The sequence below is a fragment of the Solanum dulcamara genome, chromosome 11 (assembly GCF_947179165.1).
Source record: "Solanum dulcamara chromosome 11, daSolDulc1.2, whole genome shotgun sequence".
NCBI classification, from domain to species: Eukaryota; Viridiplantae; Streptophyta; class Magnoliopsida; order Solanales; family Solanaceae; genus Solanum; species Solanum dulcamara.
The window spans coordinates 40975258-40996682 of NC_077247.1; the positions used below are offsets into that span (position 1 = coordinate 40975258).

Consider the following 21425-nt stretch of genomic DNA (forward strand, 5'->3'; position numbering starts at 1 on the left):
CATTTTCACTACCCTCTTTGTTTCTCAAATTTGTGTTTGTGTTGTTCTTCCTCGACGTTAGAGAGAGAAAGAGAGAAATAGAGAGAGAGAGGAGAAAAGGCGAAAATCATAGAGAATAATAATTATTTCTTTTTTGATCCAAACGTTTGAACTGTTTTGCTCTTCAACCACTGGTTAGATCTGCTGAGAATTTCCTCAGAAAATCTGAGGAGGAAAAATAATTCAAAGGTGAGTTTTTCTAGTTTCTAGATAATGAGATGAGTAATTTTTTTTTCTTTTTCTTTTTCTTTTTTTGGTTTTGAATTTTGAACTGTTATGGACTAGTTTTTGTTACTGTTGTTTTTGCAGAGGCTATGAAGCGATTAAGGGATGATGGATATGCTAATCCTCAATTTAAGCGGCCATTTGGTTCTTCTCGTGGAGAAGGAGAATTGTAAGCTCTTCTCGTTTTGTGTTTCTGGAGTTTTATAGGTTTAAATCAAGTTGTTTTGATGTGAAAAGTTCTTTGCTATGGTAGGTTTTTTTAGCTTCTGAATTTGCTGAATTTTTCGTTAGTTTTGAGTAAATTAGAGGCTTTTAGTTCATATGTAGTCTATGATGGCCAAAATTTCTGCGATCAGAAGTTGTTAGATGCCGTCTTCCTCCATACCTAAAGATTTATGCTTAGGTCATATCCTTGTTTTCTTTTAACTCTCAGAATTTCTAGGGGATATTTAAATTAAAGTTTTGATCTTTATGTGTGCTACTTTTAATTTGCTACTGTATCTCTCTTTAAAGTTGTTTTTTAGTATTAGCAGACTGTTTCAACAACAATCTAATTAAGTAGACCCGGTTTGATTCGCAGAAATGGAACTTGGGTTGCTAAGGTAGGGACTGGTTAGTACAACTGTCCTCTAAGGATTTGAATCATCAAGGGACCAAAGTGGGAAAATGCCACTGTTGGCTCCTGGACTGGGGTTCTGGGGTGGATTTACCATATCTAAATTGTTTTCCTATTTTGCTTTAGAACTACTTCTTTAGTCAATCTCTTGGGCAAAGGAAAACTAGAAACAAAATCAGTATTTGTTTGGTTTTGTTTTGTTGAGTTGTTCACAATCTTGAGCGAAGAATTTAAAACTATGACTTATGGGTCCAAATTAACCAAGGCGTTAAGAGTGGATGAGAACTATACTTAATCTCATTTAAAGTATATAGTGGGAGGAAAATCGTCGATTATATGGTTTACAGCAAAAAAATGGCGGCTATTTTTGGTTGGATTCTTTGTATAATTTTTCTTTTTCTCCCAATGAAGGTACGGCCAATCACAGCTTCCTGGAAGTGGTGCTGGTGGTGGAGGCAGTGGCGGTGGCGGCACTGGTGGAGGGGGTGCTGGTGCCAGTGCTAGTACCCAAAAGTTGACAACTAATGATGCATTGTCTTATTTGAAGGAAATTAAGGACATGTTTCAAGATCAAAGGGAGAAATATGACTTGTTCCTTGATGTCATGAAAGACTTTAAGGCTCAAAGGTTTGCTGTCTGCCCTTCAGTATTTCCTTTTTTTTTTCCAAAAAAAGAAGAAGATAATCTCCAAATCTGATGATTTATGGGGGACTTTTGCATAATTATTTTGATTTTCCCTCACAGAATTGACACTGCGGGTGTCATAGCAAGAGTAAAAGACTTGTTTAAAGGGCATTCAAATTTGATCCTTGGCTTCAACACTTTCTTACCAAAGGGCTATGAAATAACCCTCACTGATGAAGAACAGGCTCCTCCAAAGAAAACAGTTGAGTTTGAAGAAGCAATCAGCTTTGTGAACAAAATAAAGGTAATAGTGTTGGTGCTTCTAATTATAGTGATAATAATGTCAGTTCATTCGTTAGAAAGTTCACTAATAATATGTGAGGGTTCTGATTCCTGCAGAAACGTTTCCAAAATGATGATCATGTGTACAAGTCTTTTCTAGACATTTTGAACATGTATAGGAAGGAACACAAGGGCATCACTGAGGTGTACCAGGAGGTACTACACTTCTTATTTGGTGCATAAATATGATAGAAAATTCTTATATTTTAAATGTATTCGGTACTCTGTATATGAGTAGGTTGCAGCGCTTTTTGAAGACCACCCAGATTTGCTGGATGAGTTCACAAGATTCCTGCCAGATACTTCAGGGACTGCATCAGCAACACAAACATTGTTTGGCCGCTCTTCTTTCAATCGTTATGATGAGAGGAGCTCTGCTATTCCATCGCTGCGGCAATCACACATGGACAAGGTATTCTGTAATTCATCTTGTTATCTAATTCCAGTTTCTTATAGTTCTTCCACTACCATATTGATGAGTCTGCCAATTATTTGTTCTAGCAACGTTTCCGTCGGGATAGGATTATCAGTCCTCATGCAGAACGTGATCCTAGTGTTGAGCCTCCTGAGATGGACGATGATAAAACAATGATGAAGTTGCATAAAGAGCAAAAGAGACGTGCTGAAAAAGAGAACAGGGACCGCAGAGGTCGCGATCAGGATTACAGAGAACCTGAGAATGAGAATAATGGAGATTTAAGCATGCACCGCATTGCTGATAAAAGGAAATCTGCTCGGAGGGTTGAAGAGTTTGGAGGCACTTACGATGATAAAGATGGCGTGAAAAGTGAGTGCATGGTTAGGATTCTGATTGTTAGTATACAAGGATGCCAATGCTTTTGTATATCATTTGTGTTGTTAGCATTTTCTCCCTTTCTTTCTTTAGGTTTATGACCCCTCAGTACAGTCTGTTCTGCTGTATGATTTTCATTTAACCTAGATTTCTATTTGAGTTTTGAAGTTCTGATTGTTGTTAGTTCATAGTTAATCTTAAAAATTCCATCTTATGCTGAAAATTCAAAAGGGTGATCCTTTTAAAAAAATCCGTGTCATTTTTGCTATAACTTGGCCTTTGGAAGCAAGAAATCACTTGCTCCTTTATTCTGGTGGAGGGTGTTCTTATCCTGCGAGTTTCACTTTGTTGTTTCATTTTAGAGTTCTTAATATATGATTTTTGTATCCTGCATAGTGTCATTAGATTTGATGATTGACCTTGGATTATGATTTGCTGTGATCGTGCCAGATATGTATAGCCAAGAGTTCACTTTCTGTGAAAGAGTAAAGGAGAGACTATGCAGTCCAACTGATTACCAGGCATTCTTGAAGTGCCTCCATATTTATAGTACAGAAATAATTACAAGAAAGGAATTACAAAGTTTGGTATGTCTATCTTGTCCTTTTTACTCCTTTATTACGGTGATCTTTCTTTGTTTTATCTAGCAGATAAGAGACATTCAAAAATTTAATATATCATATTATGGACATTGATTAGGCTTAAGCCATGTTGGTAATACAAATTGGTTCTGAGTTATCCAGCCAGGGGTGATCACTTTATCCTCTCCTTGAGGTGGAAAACTAGCTGAATGACACTACAATATTTTGAATCAATATACTAGATGATTTGCATTTAAGCATCACAATTTGTAAGAAACGGTTATTTCAGGTTGCTGATTTACTTGGAAAACATCCAGATCTTATGGAGGGTTTCAATGAATTTTTGGAGCGCTGTGAACGAATAGGTAATTCTGGTATTTTAAGTTTGTATAATTGCAATGTTACGTCTGTGGGACTCTGAATGATACCTACTTTGCAGATGGATTTCTGGCAGGTGTTATGAGCAAAAGTAAGTAGCACAACACCCGAAACTTAACCACCAAGAAAAAGAAAACAGAAAAAGAACAGAGAGAGAAAGGAAAATCACTTATTTGTCTTGTTGGGTGCCTTTTGCTTACCACTATAGTCTGATGAAGTGTTCTGTTACTAACAGAGTCTTTATGGAATGAAGGGCATACATCAAAGTCGGTGAAGGAGGAGGAGAAAGACAGAGAACAGAAGCGTGAAATTGACGGAGGTAAGGAAAAGGACCGGTACAAGGAGAAATACTGGGGAAAATCCATTCAGGAGCTTGACCTTTCAAACTGTCAGAGTTGCACTCCCAGTTATCGACTTCTTCCTGAAGATGTAATTGTTCCATCTTTTTTTCTGATTAGATTTTATGTGGAGGAATCTCTATCCATTCTGAACTATATATTGACTTGAACCTGTTAAATCTGTGTTCTGCAGTATCCAATACCTACAGCGAGCCAAAGGTCAGAGCTCGGGGCTCAAGTGTTGAATGATCACTGGGTATCTGTGACCTCAGGAAGTGAGGACTACTCATTCAAGCACATGCGTAGAAACCAGTATGAAGAAAGTCTGTTTCGATGTGAAGATGATAGGTAGGTTTCTTAACAAGTGTTAATGGGTTAACCCTAACCCATTACAAACCAAAGAAATGAGAAAAGAAAAAGAAAGAGAAAGAGAAAGAGAAAGAGAAAGAGAGAAACCTGGGAATGATGAGTATTAGAAAACAAAATAGATCCGACTGAAACAATCAATTTAGAGGAGTGTAGAAAATCTGGCCTTTCTATCACTTCTACGAACTCATCTCTCCTTTGTGAGCTGCAATTATCATGACAAATAAGAATTATCAAATGTATATGGTTCTTGAAATAGCTTATTGACTCATAAAACCTTCTTTATTATATTCTCTTAAGGCTTGCTTTAGTGGTTTTCCTCTGTATTTCATAATGATGGTTTGTTGCATTCTGTTAACGTCAGGTTTGAGCTAGACATGTTATTGGAGTCAGTGAGTTCAACCACTAAGCGTGCAGAAGAGTTATTGAATTCTCTTAATGATAATTCAGTTGGTGTGGATGGCCCTATCCGCATTGAAGACCACTTCACAGGTTTGACATTTCTGATATCACCAAGATGCTTCTCTCTTTCTTTTTCAGTTCATCAACATAAAAGGTATGTAGCTCTGTAGCTTGCTGATACAAGAAGTTCTACTTTATGTAGCATTGAATTTAAGGTGCATTGAACGGATCTATGGTGACCATGGTCTGGATGTGATGGACATTTTGCGGAAAAACCCGCCTCTTACGTTGCCTGTTGTATTAACCCGCTTGAAGCAGAAACAGGAGGAGTGGACAAAGTGTCGCTCAGACTTCAACAAAGTTTGGGCTGAAATTTATTCTAAGAACCATTACAAATCACTTGATCACCGAAGTTTCTATTTCAAGCAACAAGATTCAAAGAACCTTAGCACAAAATGTGAGTTCCGGTGTTTAGTTTGTATGTGATGATCATGGTTTAAACTGTGGATTTTTTCACAGTTATTTTGATTCTTAACCTGCAATTTTCATGGTCGTATGGAGCTAACAAATGTTATTTCTATCAGGCTTATATTAGTGCACCATAATGTTTGTGTGCCTTCCATTATTCATTTGTTCTGTTGGTTCCATAGCTTTCCATTCTTTTCAATTATTACACCTTCAGGACAAGCCATCAATTCCTTCTTTCCTTTACACAGTTAAATTATGTTGTCTCTTTTCTATTTTTGAGATAGATGCAGCCTGAACATACTACTTTTGTCCATGCCGAAGATCTGTTGCTTTAGTTTTGTAGTGTGACTTGTAAAGCCTGTTTTATTTGTCAGTTAGATGTCTTCAAACAACAAGTTGGTGACTTACTGACACTGCAATCATCGTCTTCTAATTTCTCTAGCGACTTTACTTGATATCATCATTAGCAACATTGCTGATACTTTCTCTCAGAAACTGGCATTATAGTTACTGAACCATTGCATGTAATAATACTTTCTCTTACTCTTTTTCGAGTTACTATCTAGCTTTATTCACATCTTAATTGGATATTCACTCCCTTTACATGCTAGCCTTTAAAGCTGCACTTTCATGTATGTTCTTTCTGCCCTTCTTTCCCATACAGATACTACTAGCATTCTGGTGTACTAGCTACAGGCTTCATTTATGTCTTACCGTTATTTCGGAAATATAGGCTGCTTGTTCTAGTGAGCTTGTCACACTTTTCAAGTATGTTTCTCCTGTTCTCTTGTCCTAGTCATTCTAGTTTCTTTGCTATATGTTTTTTCTATTTATTTTGTGCTACTCCTACATAGTCCTGAGAATTTGATTGTGAGATCAGTCAGTAATGTAAAGCCTAAGTATCGCATGACTGTTTAATGTATCAACATTGATATTTTCAGTTAAATGCTTCCTGTAGTTGTTTCTTATAGTTTCCATGTATCTGATTGACAGCCTTTGTGGCGGAGATCAAAGAAATCAAGGATCAAAAGCTGAAAGAAGATGGCATGATTCTTGCTATTGCTGCTGGTAGTAGACATCCAATAAGTCCTCATCTTGATTTTGAATTTTCTGATCCTGAAGTGCATGAAGACTTGTACAAACTTATCAAGTATTCTTGCGAAGAGGTCTGTTCCACAGAAGAGCAGTTAAATAAAGTACTAAGGTTATGGACCACCTTTCTTGAGGCAATGTTTGGTGTTACTTATCGTCTTCATGGCTCTGAGGCTACTGACGATGATGTCTTGTCAAAGCATCGTGGTTTGAAGAGCAATGGAACTAGCATTGGTGAAAGTGATGGAAGTCCTAGTATGGATGCTAACACCACTAAGTCCAAGCAATCAAAAGTTATCTGCGATGGAGATGCTAAGTGTTCCCCTCAACGAGTAAATTCTTCCAGGACAAGCTTCACAAATACAGATGCTCACCCCAAGGAAGATGGATTAGCGGTAGATGGTGAACACTTAATTAGTTCTGATGCAGCTGCTTCCCTCGGAGCAGATAATGTTTGTGCAAGAATGGAAAGTACTTCAGGTATACATATTTGGACCTGATTTGTGGTGATTGATGGATGTTTCTTCACTCTTAACCATCCTGAATTTGTTGGGCTTACTGGTGTTGTTGTTTAGTTTTGACCAAGTTCCTTAATTTACCAAGCTGATTTTGCTTATCCAGGCCGTGATACACGACCCCATAATGGTACTGCTGAGGATGGCCAAGGAGTCAAGTCTAATATTGATAACTTACCAACTTCAGAGGTGTGAAGCTCATAACTATGTTAAGTATGATTTATGCTGATGATCATGATTACTCAAAGGTAAATGTGTTTCTCTTCTTTGACACAGGGTGGCATTTCTAGATCACTTCCCTTGGTAAATGACGGGTTTGCTGAAGGTTCTAGAATTAATGGGTATAAGGCTGAATCAGTTGATCCCTCCAAAAATGAGAAAGAAGAAGGTGAGTTGTCGCCTAATGCGGACTTTGAAGAGGAAAATTTTGTTGGCTATCGAGATGGTGCCTCCCGCAATGGAAGTATGCAATATCAATCTGGGGGTGCTGAAGTTATTGGTTGTCAGGATGTTGCTGGTGATAACGAGGCAGATGCTGATGATGAAAATAGTGAAAATGTTTCTGAGGCAGGAGAAGATGTTTCAGGTAGTGAGTCTGCTGCTGATGAGTGTTCCAGGGAGGAGCACGAGGAAGAAGATGATGGAGAGCATGATGAGCTTGATGGTAAAGTTGAGAGTGAAGGTGAGGCGGAGGGCACGAGTGAAGCAAACTTTATTGGAGGTGATGGCACTGTGCTTCAAATGTCTGAACAATTTTTGCTTACTTCGAAGCCTCTCGCTAAACACGTGGCTTCACCTCAATGTGGGGGTGTAAAGAATGGCTTGCAGGTCTTTTATGGAAATGACGATTTCTACGTGCTTTTTAGGCTTCATCAGGTGAGGAGAGTTACTTTTAAATTGTGGTACTGCTAAATGTATCTCCCTTCGAACCTTGCTTCTTGTCTGAACCTAAAGAGGTGTAAGTTGTATTCCTTGTTTCCCTTCTATTTTTCCAGATTTTGTATGAAAGGTTATTATCAGCAAAGATAAATGCAGCATCATCTGAATCAAAGTGGAGAACTGGAAAGGAAACTGGTTCTGATCCCTATGCCAGGTGAGTTGCAAGTTTGTTTTTCTTTTGGTTTGATTATTAGGTCATCTGCTTGCTTATTTTTTAACAACAGTGGATGTGTGTGCAGATTCATACATGCTCTGTATAGTTTGCTAGATGGATCTGCAGAGAATGCCAAGTTTGAGGATGATTGCAGATCAATCATTGGGAACCAGTCATATGTGCTATTTACTTTGGACAAATTGATATATAAACTGGTCAAGCAGGTATTTTCGCTCTAATTATTTAAACGTAATCTGGTATGATATGACTTGGTGGTTCTAGACCATAACTTTGGTTTATTTATTTATTTTTACTTTAGCTTCAAACTGTTTCAAGTGACGAACTGGACGGCAAGCTGCTTCAGCTATATGAATATGAAAGATCACGGAAACCTGAGAAGTATGTTGATTCAGTTTATTACGAAGATGTGCATGCCCTCCTCCATGAGGAGAACATTTACCGGTTTGATTCTGTAGGTCCCTCGCGACTTGTCTGTTTTTGCCTTTGGACCCCTCTTCTTTTCATTTAGGGTACCGTGTTCAAGTACATTAAATGCTGTGTTATTATGTGATTCTTCTTGCAGACGTCTTCCCCGACTCGCCTGTCCATCCAGTTAATGGATGATGGAAGTGAGAAGTCTGAAGCTGTTGCAGTTTATGTAGACCCCAATTTTGCTGGTTATCTGCATAATGACTATCTTTCTGTTGAACATGGAAAGAAAGAGTCGTCCGCGGTTATGCTGAATAGGTAATTTGATTCCTATCCAAAGATTAAGTTCGGGAATGCAGCTTGTGTCGAGCTCAACCAAAAATTCAGATATTCTTCTTGGTTTAGAGAGTGGCAGTAGGGAGGACACGGGTTGTATGAGATGATGTCCGCCTAACCTTGTGATTTTGTAGGTTAATGTATACCCTTTCAATGAGGGAACCGTTAAACTTTGTGGAAGCTACACATATTCCATCTTTATATTCTACTCTTGACTGTCTGGATTTGTTACTCAAAACAAATTGCATAAATTTCGTCAGCTTTTGTAAAATTGAACGTGGAACTTGGGTTGTATTCTGCATCTTCAATTTTATGGAAAAAGAGTTAAATTTGAGTTGGTCCCACCTTAAGAAGTATAAATTTTTGACTCCTTGCATATACAGTCACTATAGTTTAATTAAAGCAGAAGGTACTGTTCCACTCTAGTAAATGTCAGATATGGACATATCATGTGGACAGAGGCGCAGACCATGATGCTTTTTGGTGCTTACTGGAAAACCATGGTTGACTGCCCTAGGAAGTTTTACTTGAGAGAGGAGGCAGGGGAGCACACTTGCCTTTGCGCTCGAGTCTCGATTAACTGACTGATCTAATTAGAATAAGCATTCAATTCTTTGGACCGTATGGATAGAAATAAATTATAGGTGTTTTGAGGTTGGTAATTCATCCTTGCCATTTGTGAGGTTCAAATGCTCACAGAACATGTTTTTATGGTGTAACAGAGATGTAGCTAATGATTTAGACAACCTGGTGGCATTTATAAGTTCTCAAGAAGAAGACACCTCGTCTCCCTGCCATCCTTTTGTACTTTCAGCACTTTCTTGTTGTAATTTTATCAAGGAAATATTTTGTTTTAATGTATCAAAAAATAAGAATAAGCATTCAATAGTTTCCATGTCTGATCTGCTTTTTTAATTTCTTTTTGTGAGATCTGTCAGCAGAAACAAGAGAAAGCATGCCAACCATGACGTATCTTCTGCCCTGTGCATGGTGATGGAAAATATTATACTCGTAAATGGTTTGGAGTGTAAGATGGCTTCGAATTCATCAAAGGTACATGGATTTCTACTTTGACTTCAACTGCTGAAATTGCAAATGTTAGTACAACTTTGTGATATTATTAAGTGGGTTTTGCAAACCCCGAAGAATATGTACTTTTAACCTTTAGTGGCGTCGGTTGTAACTAGAGCCGGTAATTTCAGCCCATATTTATAAAATCAGTCCATTTAACCCATATTTAATGAGTTGGATCGCTTACATTTTTATTGGGTAAATATGGACTTCAATCTATTTTGAACCCATAAAAATATGGATTTCATATCCATATTTTAACTATCCGAGTGAAGACATATATTGCAGCGTCGCATTTGACTAAAGACAAATCTCAACACACTATTCAGCCGCATGGGTCTATTCCTACAGGAAAAAAGTGAATTTTTTCTTTTTATAACTTTTTCCTATTCAGGAATATTACTGCTAGCTTAAATTATCCGACATTGACATATCAAAAATAGCTGCAAAATTTATTTGCTTAAAGAATAAATATTTACTATGATTGAATCAAATATGGAAGCAAAATAACAAAAACACAAATGGAAGGATAGAGAGTCAGTAGAGGACCAATTAAGGAAACTGAAAGAACATTTGAATCAAGCACAAATATCCTATCGATTTAAAACTATTGAGTCAAAACTATTGTACACGTCTAATCATTTGCTTATGAATACTCATAAATTTATCATAATTACTAACCGTTTCATGTGCTGTGTTGAATTTATAGTGTTGCCTCACAATATATTTGACAGTTGTATATATAGTTCTATAAATAGTGTCAAATATAATATATTATTCTACATGAAAGGACCGAAATCACACATTTTTATTAATTGAAAGTTAAATGTGCTGAGTCATTACTCGAAATTAATATGCTCTTATCAATTTGCGTTTGTCTACTTTTTATCGTATTTATTTTGAGAAGATTTAATTTGCATATGTCTAGTTTTTACTAGATTTCTTAAACTAATATCTTGTAAATTTGTTTAAGAATAGAGAAAATGGCTAAAAGCCTACATGGGCGTCCTCTTACCCCCCCGGACCTTTTTTTTTGGAATTTCGTAACCCCTTACACTCTGTTTGGATGGTTGTTGTGTTGTATTATATTATTTTAATAAATACAATGCATGGATAGATTGTATCGTTCTCTATCGTTACTTAATGTCACACATCAACAATTTAAATGATAAACCTACAAGAAAAGCAGCGTACCGGATAGAGCTACTATAAAAAGGTAGGGTAAAGAAGAAAATAGGATTATTAAATAATAAGCAAAGACAATGAGAAGAAAATATTAAGGTAACAACACAATCATACTAAATTGGTTGTTACACAAAATGAGACTTTTCGTCGTTACATAACGATGAATTTAAACACTACAATAAAATTTTAGTAACAATCAAAACAAACGTGGTATTTAAAATAACAATACAATACAATGGGTAACAACCATCCAAACAAGATGTAAATGCTGGCCCATCCAAGAAGGTGAATACACATCTCTTGTAGGCGCGCAAGGATTGAACGGAAAGACCTAAAATTGCTAAAATCAAATTAAATAGTTCATGTGTTAGTTCCCAATTGGAGATTCTACAATTAATGCAACTCTTTTTTTAAGCAAATAAAACATCCAAATGTTCAGTCAAATTAAATGACAGATCAAGGCCTCGGAGTATTTAAAACATAGTACAAAATAAAGAAGGGATGGACCTTTTGAGCTTTGAATTGCAAAATTGTTTGAAGAATGGAAACCGCAGACCGGAAAAGCCTCATCAGTGATGGAATCTCATCACTGAGCGATAAATCCAAGCTCAAACCATGACTCCCTCACCTCGACATCAACGAACCAGACAGTAAAGAACCTAACTGGATTTGGTCAAAATTTTACCCAATCACAGGTTGTAGAAAGTGAGCTCTGTTTTACTGCATTTAAAATGGCTTCATGGTGTTTTCGGGTAGGTGACAAGGATGAGAATTTCGGGTTGAGATCCAAATTGTGTGTAAGATTGTGGGGAATGGAGATCTTTAGAATAATAAAAGTGAAGGGAGTGGGCCCAACATGTGTGATTTTCTTGGACAGGTCAGCATTTTAAGTGTTGCGAAATTTTGAAAATAAAAGGTTCAGGGGGTAATAGAATTCCCATGTAGATTACATGTGTAGTTGGTAAAATGGCAATAGGTTTTTGGGGCCGGCAGGGGGTTCTAGCCTTTTACTCTTTAAGAATATATTAACATATATCTACTATTCTACTCCACAACTTTGTTTTGATTGTCAGTTATTTTTCCTGAAGAAAACTAACAGAATGGTGTTGTGAAACACGTTTTAGGGTTTGTACTATGTGTAAACCGATTTTAATTAACTAAGTTAAAGGTTTAAAGTTTTTTGGCTTTGGGAGATTAAAGTGGGTTAGGACTTCGGACCATTTTACCGAATATTTTTACTTATATTCATATGGGTGGATTGCAATCCAATCCATTTTCAATCCGCCAAAATCATATCAAATCCGCCCATTTGCCACCACTAGTTGTAACTGAAAGTTGGTGCCTTTATCAGTTCTCAGCTTAGCTAAAAACAATTTTAGGATAATTCATTCCACTGATAAGACAAAGCTTTGCAGATTTCTTATGTATTGGACACGGAGGACTTCTTTTACCGTCTTGGAAGGAAGAGAAGAAGCATTTTGGCTGGCAGATTATCATGTCATGGCCAAGCGAGAATAGAACGCTTTCACCGTGTTTTGACGTCTTCATTATGATGATGCGTGGTTTTCTTGTTAAACGTGTGGCAATCAAGGTATGCACCATCTATCTAAGCCATATCACTATATAATATCGAGGTCTATTCGATGTACTTATTGTAATTCACATCAGTATTTGTTGCTATTTCAAAGAACTTGTCTCCCTCATTGATCTCAAAAGAAAAAAAAAAGAACACTTACTCTTATTCCCTTCTTATTTCTGCGTACTTCAGCTTTTCTTGGTTTCTTTGGTACAACAACTTACTTGACCCAACTGGTTGAGCACTCGGTGGCGGAATTCTCTTGAATTGACTTCACCTTCAGAACAAGGATCAAGTTGTGGATCTTCTCGTTAACTGTATTATACTTGTCAATGGCATTCAAGCCATCTTCTTGTAAATGTGGGTTTTGCTCGTGATGTTAAATTGTTAATTATAGAGTTGTGTTTATTGAATCATATTGCTTCCATGGGAGCGCATAGGAGCCTAGATTGCATTTCCTCAGCAGCAGTCTGTGTACAAGCGGCCCCTGTTAAGTGAACTAGGTGAAAGTGGTATAGTGAAAAGGCTTATGTTAGATATTTCAGTGGGGTTTAGTCCCTAATCTTGTACATACTCCAATACTGAACTATGCTAAAACATAAGATTTGTTCCCTTCTTGACAAGTTGTTACTTCAATCATTCATTTGTGTATTGGTTTAGTTATATTGAAGTACATGTATTTTCATCCCAAGCACAGAGGTCTTGAGTTTGGGCTTAGGGTTGGTGAACCTTTTGAAGGGGAAGCATTTTACTTTCATTAGTGGGCTACTCTGTACAAATGTGTATTAGCTGGGCTAGTGAATTTTGAATACTTGATATCTAAAATGAGAATAGAAGTACATGTGTTTCATCCATGGCAGGAATATGCAGACTGGTTTTCCTTCACTCCCCATTCTAGATTTTGAGTCCCAACAATATGAAGATGTGTGTGCTCTAATAGCTGGATGGGTTTTATTGATTTGATATATTACCAGAGGCTTGTAATGGGAAGGCTGATAGTCTCGGTTTTGCAGTGAAGAAACTCACAATTTTTGAAGTCACTAGTCAATTTTATAATTGATGCTCTCATGAAAAAAAACAATTGAAAACTGTCTACTTGCCGTAAACTGAATTGTAAAGCACCACCATATGATTGGTGATTAACAAAAATCTGTCCTTGCAGTCATTTGATTTTCTAAGCTGGTCTTGGAAAAGACTATTTTTAAAATTGTAATCTGTATTTGGAAGTTTGAATGATGTTCATATTCAAATATTTGGTGTTTTAAATTCAGACAAAGAAGGTTTGAAGTAGGAGTAGCTCAACAGTACTACTACAACAACATAACCAGTGAACTTTTATAAGTGGGATCTGAGAAGTGGTGAGGTATACATAGGGGTGTGTATTGATTGGATTGGTTCGGTTTTAAATATTATCGATTTTTGGTTTTTAAATAGGTTAAATCGATAACTAAATCAATAAGATATTTGTTATTAATTTTTGGTTTATCGATTTTTGGTCTTTAATGGTTCGATTTTCGGTTTAACCAATAAGAAAATGCTTTCAAAACAAATATATGACTTCTCCAACAATTTTCAGAAATTTTGAACATTATTAAAAAAGGAAAAAAAGTTTCTTAAGGAAAATATTTAAATGCTCATCAGATTTTGCAAATATTCAATATAATCATTATGGTACGAAAATATTCAAATGCTCATCAGATTTTTCAAAAAAAGTTTTGATTCGATTTTTGTACATCCCTAAATATACACAACCTTTATCCTATTTTTATGGAATAAAAAAACTATTTTTGATAGATCTCTGCCCAAGAAGATTGGTTTTCAGCAGTAGCTCAACGTTAGTTGGTTCAATTTGAAGTTTGTTAAAATTGATTAAAACTCTAATTAATTTCTGGAATTGGATATGTATTAAATAGGAGTGCTACAACTGTCTTGGTTATTTTCTACATATTTTTGTGAGCAAAATGATTATTTTTAGAAGGGAAAAGACTCAAATATGCCATCAAATTTTGAGAAAAAGTTCATTTATGCTATCCGTTAAAAATTTGACCCATTTATGTCATTTTGATTTGAGAAAAGACTCATCCATGTCATTATTTGTTAATTGAAATGGTATAGATGAGCCAAACGTTTAAGGGATGACATAGATGAGCCTTTTCTCAAAGTTTGATGACATATTTGAACGTTTTCCATTTTAAATAATAATTTAGTTAATGACGTGACCAAATCATAATTGACCACGTGTCAAAGTAGTTTTGCAAAACAAAAAATATTTTTAGTTTACAAATAATGACATAGATGAATCAAACTTTCCACGAATGTCATAAATGAACCTTTTCTCAAAGGTGGATGACAGAGTCTTTTCCTTGGAATTTGATTGTGCTTTTGCAAGTTGCTCCAGTCAGCCAAATGGAATTCTTGATAGTCGGTCCACTATCTGCGTATGTATTAATTTTATATATTACTTATGGCATTTTGATATTTGAATATTAAAGGTAATATGATTGAGCCAGAAAATTCTTCAAAGATAACAGTGTTGGATTATACGAGTTTTTATGAAATTATTTTCAGTTTAAGTGATGAAATGGTTCTCATAATAGCATGTGCAATTTTTAGCCTTTGACGGAATCCATGTCGACAATCGGACAGGCACAATTATAAGTTCGGTATGCTGGATAAATATAGATATAATTGGAAGATTTTTTTTTAAATTTTTTTGTCTTATATTTGATTATTAATTTTAGAATAAATTATATCAGAATTAATAAAAGTATCAAGATAAGTTATTCTGTAATAAAACAATGAAAATGACTCAAATACTCTAAGATATCTCAAATCTTTTTTTTTTAACTATTAAATAAGATAGGAAGTATTTTTTAAATAAATAACTTCTCAAAAATTATACAATGCATATTATTTAATACAATAATTTCAACATAACTTGTCCTTTGACCAAAAGACTTAAAGTACTTCACAATTTAATATTTTAATACTTTTAATACCAATAATTAAATTACTATTTGCGAATATAAAATTTCGCATTTAAATTAAGAAATAATGTTTGGGGCTCACTTAAAATCACGGAATGTCTTTCTTTTTCCATCAATTACGTACAAAGGAAAAAAAGACACTCTTTCAACAAAAGAAAATAAATACTCTTTTTATTCTAATTTATATAATATGATTGAAATTTTATGGGTTCACTGAATTTTATTTGATTTTTTTTAATTATTATGATTTTAAATATATAAATTTTATTTAAAAAATTAAAAATCTTATGCTCAAATTACCATCATAATTTAAACGGCACCACGTGAATAGAAATGAAAAGTGCACTAAAAATCACGTCTTACGAGGCTAAGTGAGAGCCCGCATTTTTAAGCTCAGGTCTGAGTATTCAAACCATGGGCGTCTGCGTACAATGAACTAACAACAAATTGCAGCTGAGAAGAACATTCCAGATTAAATATAAATATTGGCAATCACATTAAGCTCATCGCCAGTTGAGCTCTGTAAGTCTGAAGCAAGTACTTCTGTATTTTCCGATTCTGCCCATGGTTTCCTCCACCGTTAACCGATGGCTGAGGCCCGAGGTTTGTTACTGTCTTCAAGTTTTGTCCTTTTTGTCCTTGGAAATTTTGCTATTTTACTGTTTGGTTCATGGATCTAGCATCGAGAAAATGGGTGTATGTGTAATATTATAGTGCATTTACTAGTTCTACAAATAATAAGGGATTTTGGTTCTGATGAAGACAGTAATGAACCAAAGTGAAGGAGACTTACACAGGAAGAAGAATGAAGAGAGAGGAAGAAGAATGAAGAGAGAGATTAGGGCATCTTTTGTATTGAAGAATATTGAAAAAGTGTGTATCAGTAGACTTCCTAAAGTGTCCATATATACATGTCCTAGATATTTTATCAATTCTCTAACTACTAATTAGTTACAACTAACCTCTTAGTTATAACAAACTAACAACTTTCTAACTAACTACTAAGTCACAACTCCTATTTTATCACTCCCCCTCAAGCTGGCAGGTACAAAAATATCTAGTACCCCCATCTTGGAAACAAGATATTCATGTTGTGATTTGTGTAGCCCTTTTGTCATTATATCTGCCTGTTGCTCATGTGTACCCAAGAACAGAGGCTTGATCAGTCCCTTTTGAATCTTCTCTCTAATAAAATGACAGTCTATTTCTATGTGTTTTGTTCTCTCATGATATACTGTATTTGCTGCTATCTGTAGTGCAGCTTTACTATCACAAAAAAGTTCCACTGGCATCTCCAATTCTCCACCTAATTCTTTATATAATCCAACAATCCACATTATTTCCGAGACAGTGAAAGCCATGCTTCTGTACTCCGACTCTGCTGAGCTTCTTGAAACTGTTGTTTGCTTCTTTGACTTTCAAGAAATCAAGGATTCACCATGTTTGATCAAGAAACCTGTGACTGATCTTCTAGTATTTGGGCATGATGCCCAGTCAGCATCACAGTACCCTGTCAGCTTGTTCTCATTTCTGCTATTCATCAATATTCCCATGGCTGGATTCCTTTTTATGTATCTTACTATCTTCAATGCTGCATCCATATGAGACCTTTTTGGCTTCTGCAAAAATTGACTTAAGGTTTGAACAGCAAAGCAAATATCTGGCCTAGTTAGTGTCAGATATAGTAATCTTCCAATTAATCTTTGATATGATCTTATGTCCTCCAATATTGGATCATCTGTTGCCCCTGTTGCCTCATCCATTTCTGTTGTTGTCAATTTAACATTGGCATCCAGTGGTGTCCATGATGGTTTGGCTCCAGTTAGACCCACTTCCTCAATCATTTCCAAGGCATACTTCCTTTGGTTCATCAATATTCCCTTCACTGATCTGCAGAATTCAATTCCCAGGAAATACTTCAGAATTCCAAGGTCTTTGATCTTGAACTTAGCATGCAGTGCTTTCTTGGTTTGCTCAATTAGTTCCAGGTCATTTCCAGCTATCAGCATATCATCAACATATACCAGAATCACCACAATCTTTCCATGTTTTCTCTTAATAAACAATGAATGATCTAGGCCACTTTGTAGAAAACCAAAGGTAAGTAGTGCATCAGTGAGTTTTACATTCCATTGTCTGCTAGCTTGTTTAAGACCATATAGGGATTTAACTAGCCTACATACTAAGCCTTGTGACTCCCCCTGGCTAGAAAATCCCTCAGGTAGGGACATGTACACCTCATCATGCAAATCACCCTGTAAGAAAGCATTATACACATCCATTTGATGAATGTGCCAGGCAGCAGCAGCAGCAATAGAGAGTACACTCCTCACTGTAACAATTTTCACAACAGGAGAAAAGGTATCTAAGTAGTCAAGGCCCTCTCTTTGATTATAGCCTTTTGCAACTAATCTTGCCTTGTATCTTTCAATGTGACCATCAGCTCTGAATTTGACTTTGTAAACCCATCTGCAACCAATAGGATGTTTACCTGGAGGTAATGGAACTAATTGCCAAGTATGATTATCCTGAAGAGCCTGAATCTCTTCTTTCATAGCTTGGATCCAATGTGGATCTGAACAGGCTTCATGATATGATTTGGATTCTGTAGTGCAAGAAAAAGCAGTGAGGTACTGCTGATAAGAAGGGGAGAGGTTGGCATGACTTAGCACATGAGAAAAGGGATATGGAGTTGATGTTGCAACACTGTTGGAAACATAATCTGTCATCCAAAAGGGTTGTTTTCTTTGTCTGGAAGAAGTTCGAACAGTTGGTACTTCAATGGGAGGTTCAGGAGCAGGAGCAGTAGGAACTGCACTAACAGGAACACCATTGGTAGGAGAATTATTTAGTGAGACAGGATTAGGAATTACCTCATCAGAGAAAGTAGCAAGAGACTCATATGTGAAGGGATCTGTAGAAGTATTGAGAAAGATTGGACCAGTGTGTGCAGTGGTCCGGAAAGGAAAAATGTCCTCTTTGAAAAGTACATCTCTGGATATGAAAAAGGAATGAGTCACCAGGCTGTATAACACATAGCCCTTAGTCACAGAAGAGTATCCCATGTGTACTGCAGGCACAGCTCTTGAATCAAATTTATCACCTGAAGGCAGCTTCTTGGCATAGCATAAGCAGCCCATGGTTTTGAGATGATCAAGGGAACATCTGTGACCATGAAATATTTTAAAGGGTGTTTTACCTTTTAAGGCAACTGAGGATAATCTGTTCATCATGTAAACAGCCCCTAATACACAATGCCCCCAAAACTTCAAAGGAAAAGCCCCTTGAAATCTGATTGCTTTTGCCAACTCCAAAATGTATCTATGCTTACGCTCAACAACTCCATTCTGTTGAGGGGTGTAGACACAACTTTTTTGATGTACTATACCATTGGCCAGAAATAACTGCACACATTCTGAATTGACAAACTCAGATCCATTGTCTGACCTGAACACCTTAATGGTCTTATTGAATTGAGTCTGGATCAGCTGTATAAAGTTTCAAAGGACTACTACAACATCACTTTTAAGTTTGAGCAAATATATCCAAGTCATACGTGAATGATCATCAACAATAGTCAAAAACAATCTATAACCATCAACAGTTTGAACATGAAAAGGACCCCATACATCCAAATGCAACAAATCAAAAACAGCAGAGGATTTAGTTTCACTAACAGGAAAAGCCATTCTAGTGTGTTTAGCAAGAGGACACAATTCACATTTGTCTAAAGCTTGTTTGCAATGACCATGATCAATATCCAGAAGTTTCTGTATTGCACCAACAGAAGCATGACCCATTCTTCTGTGCCACAACATAATATCTACTGCATTTTTTGTAGCAATCAATCCTCTCATCAACTGCTGCTTGTCTTGTGCTCCTTTTATTTTGTACTTCAGCAAATAGAGGCCTTCCTTCTCCCTACCAATCTCCAACACCTTCCCACTTGAGAGGTCCTGGAATATACAAAATTCAGGAAAGAAATTGACTGAACAACATAACTCCCTGGTAATCTTGGCGATTGATAAAAGATTATATCTAAAGTCAGGTATATACAGCACATTGCTTATAGTGTGGCCATCAATGATTTCGCAATTTCCAGTATGAGTCACATTTACTACCTCACCATTAGGTAGATGCACCTGTTTATCAGTAATAACAGTATGCTCTTCTTGTAAGAGCTCTTTATTAGATGTCATATGATTCGTAGCTCCGCTGTCTACTATCCATTCCTCCCTTTTATCTTTTACAGAACATGCTGAAATAGTATCTGATTCCTCATGTACAGTCACATTGGATGCAATAATGTTACCTTCCATGTTATGAGATTCTGCATTTGATAGCTTGCCCATGCTTGCTGAAGATGTTTCTCCTTGCTGTTCCTTGTCCAAAAATTGTATCAATCGATTGTAGCGATAAGGATCCTCTAATAATCTCATTAACTGATTGCAATTGCCCTGAGGTAGAGCCACTCCTCTGTAAGCTTCAATATCAGGTTTCGTGCCTCTAATACCTTCAGGAAACTTAGAAGCTTCCTCTTTCACATTATACACTCTTCCTTTAGGCTCTTCTCTTCTTACCTGGTAGCCATTGTTTCTAGGATCTCCATCACGTGCGTGAATAGGATTGACACCATTTGGTTTCCTTTTAAACTTGTAATCTGAAGGATAACCATGCAATTTGTAGCAATCTATTTTTAGATGACCTTTCAACTTGCAATAATCACATTGCACATCCATATTCTTCTTGAATCTACTAAAATTTCCTCCTCGACTTGTCATGAGAGCTGTTATTTCTCCATTCATGGATGATCCAGTCGCATTGACCATAACCTTTTGACTCTCTCGTTCAATCATCATAGAGTAGGCTTGGTTAATGGATGGCAGTGGAACCAACATCAAAATCTGGCCTCGAGATTGTTCATATAACTCATTCAGTCCCATTAAAAATTACAATAATTTTTGTCTCTTCATAAACTCCTCGAAATCGCGCGATTTCTCGCAATTGCATCCAGGAAAGGGGGCTAAGCTATCAAACTCAGCCCACAGTAATCGCAGCTTCGTAAAATATTCAGAAATGCTGCTCGTACCTTGAGTTGTGGTTGTAATTTCTCTGTGCAACTGAAAAATCCTCGATCCATCCACCTTGTCAAAATGCTCTTTCAGATCTCGCATCAGAAGAATACACAATTCCACTTAACAACTCTTTTGACACACAATTTATTATCCATGACAGAACTATGGCGTTGCATCGCTCCCACAGATCTGTCAAATTCACACCAAAATTAGCCTTCTTACATGTTCCATTGATGAATCCGAGCTTGTTGCGTCCTAGTATGGCGATTCGCATCGAGCGACTCCAAACCGAGTAGTTTTCAGGTCCCGTTAACTGAATAGACACTAACACCACTCCGGACGTGTCTGATGCACTCAGATACAGTTGATGATTGTGACTTAGCTTCTCCGGCAGCTCGTTGTCCAGATCCTCTGCCATTGTTTCTCTTCACTGGTTTCGACAGCTTCGACTTTCACGTAGCTCGATTTAGACCATATCTATGGCCTTCCGCTCTGATACCATGATGAAGACAGTAATGAACCAAAGTGAAGGAGACTTACAGAGGAAGAAGAATGAAGAGAGAGGAAGAAGAATGAAGAGAGAGATTAGGGCATCTTTTGTATTGAAGAATATTGAAAAAGTGTGTATCAGTAGACTTCCTAAAGTGTCCATATATACATGTCCTATATATTTTATCAATTCTCTAACTACTAATTAGTTACAACTAACCTCTTAGTTATAACAAACTAACAACTTTCTAACTAACTACTAAGTCACAGCTCCTATTTTATCAGGTTCTCTATTGTTCGGCGATTAGATCTGAGTACTAAAGATGCAGTTTTTATGGTGTTATAAGTGTATCCACTATTTGCAGCCGTAGGAGTAGCTATTGGGATTTGTGGCTTTCAATTGGT

General features: G+C 36.5%; 1 protein-coding gene across 5 annotated transcripts; it reads left to right on the forward strand.

The window, feature by feature from the left end:
* On the forward strand, nt 1-13634 carry LOC129874353 (paired amphipathic helix protein Sin3-like 2). Of its 5 annotated transcripts, none has more exons than XM_055949623.1 (24): nt 1-228; nt 349-433; nt 1292-1507; nt 1625-1808; nt 1904-2002; nt 2085-2258; nt 2348-2633; nt 3090-3226; nt 3510-3585; nt 3660-3689; nt 3834-4027; nt 4130-4284; nt 4667-4794; nt 4907-5161; nt 6166-6744; nt 6886-6968; nt 7056-7655; nt 7775-7872; nt 7958-8096; nt 8192-8344; nt 8456-8619; nt 9567-9690; nt 12309-12484; nt 13330-13634. In XM_055949623.1, the coding sequence occupies exons 2-23, from the start codon at nt 354-356 to the stop codon at nt 12444-12446; spliced, it is 4092 nt and encodes a 1363-aa protein (XP_055805598.1). In that variant the 5' UTR covers nt 1-228; nt 349-353; the 3' UTR covers nt 12447-12484; nt 13330-13634. The 5 variants fall into 5 exon arrangements, with proteins under 5 accessions (XP_055805598.1, XP_055805597.1, XP_055805599.1 ...); XM_055949622.1 differs by lacking the exon at nt 13330-13634 and adding an exon at nt 12662-13108; XM_055949624.1 differs by lacking the exon at nt 13330-13634 and adding an exon at nt 12662-13108 and having other exon boundaries at nt 9576-9690.
* Nucleotides 13635-21425: the final 7791 nt, after the last annotated feature.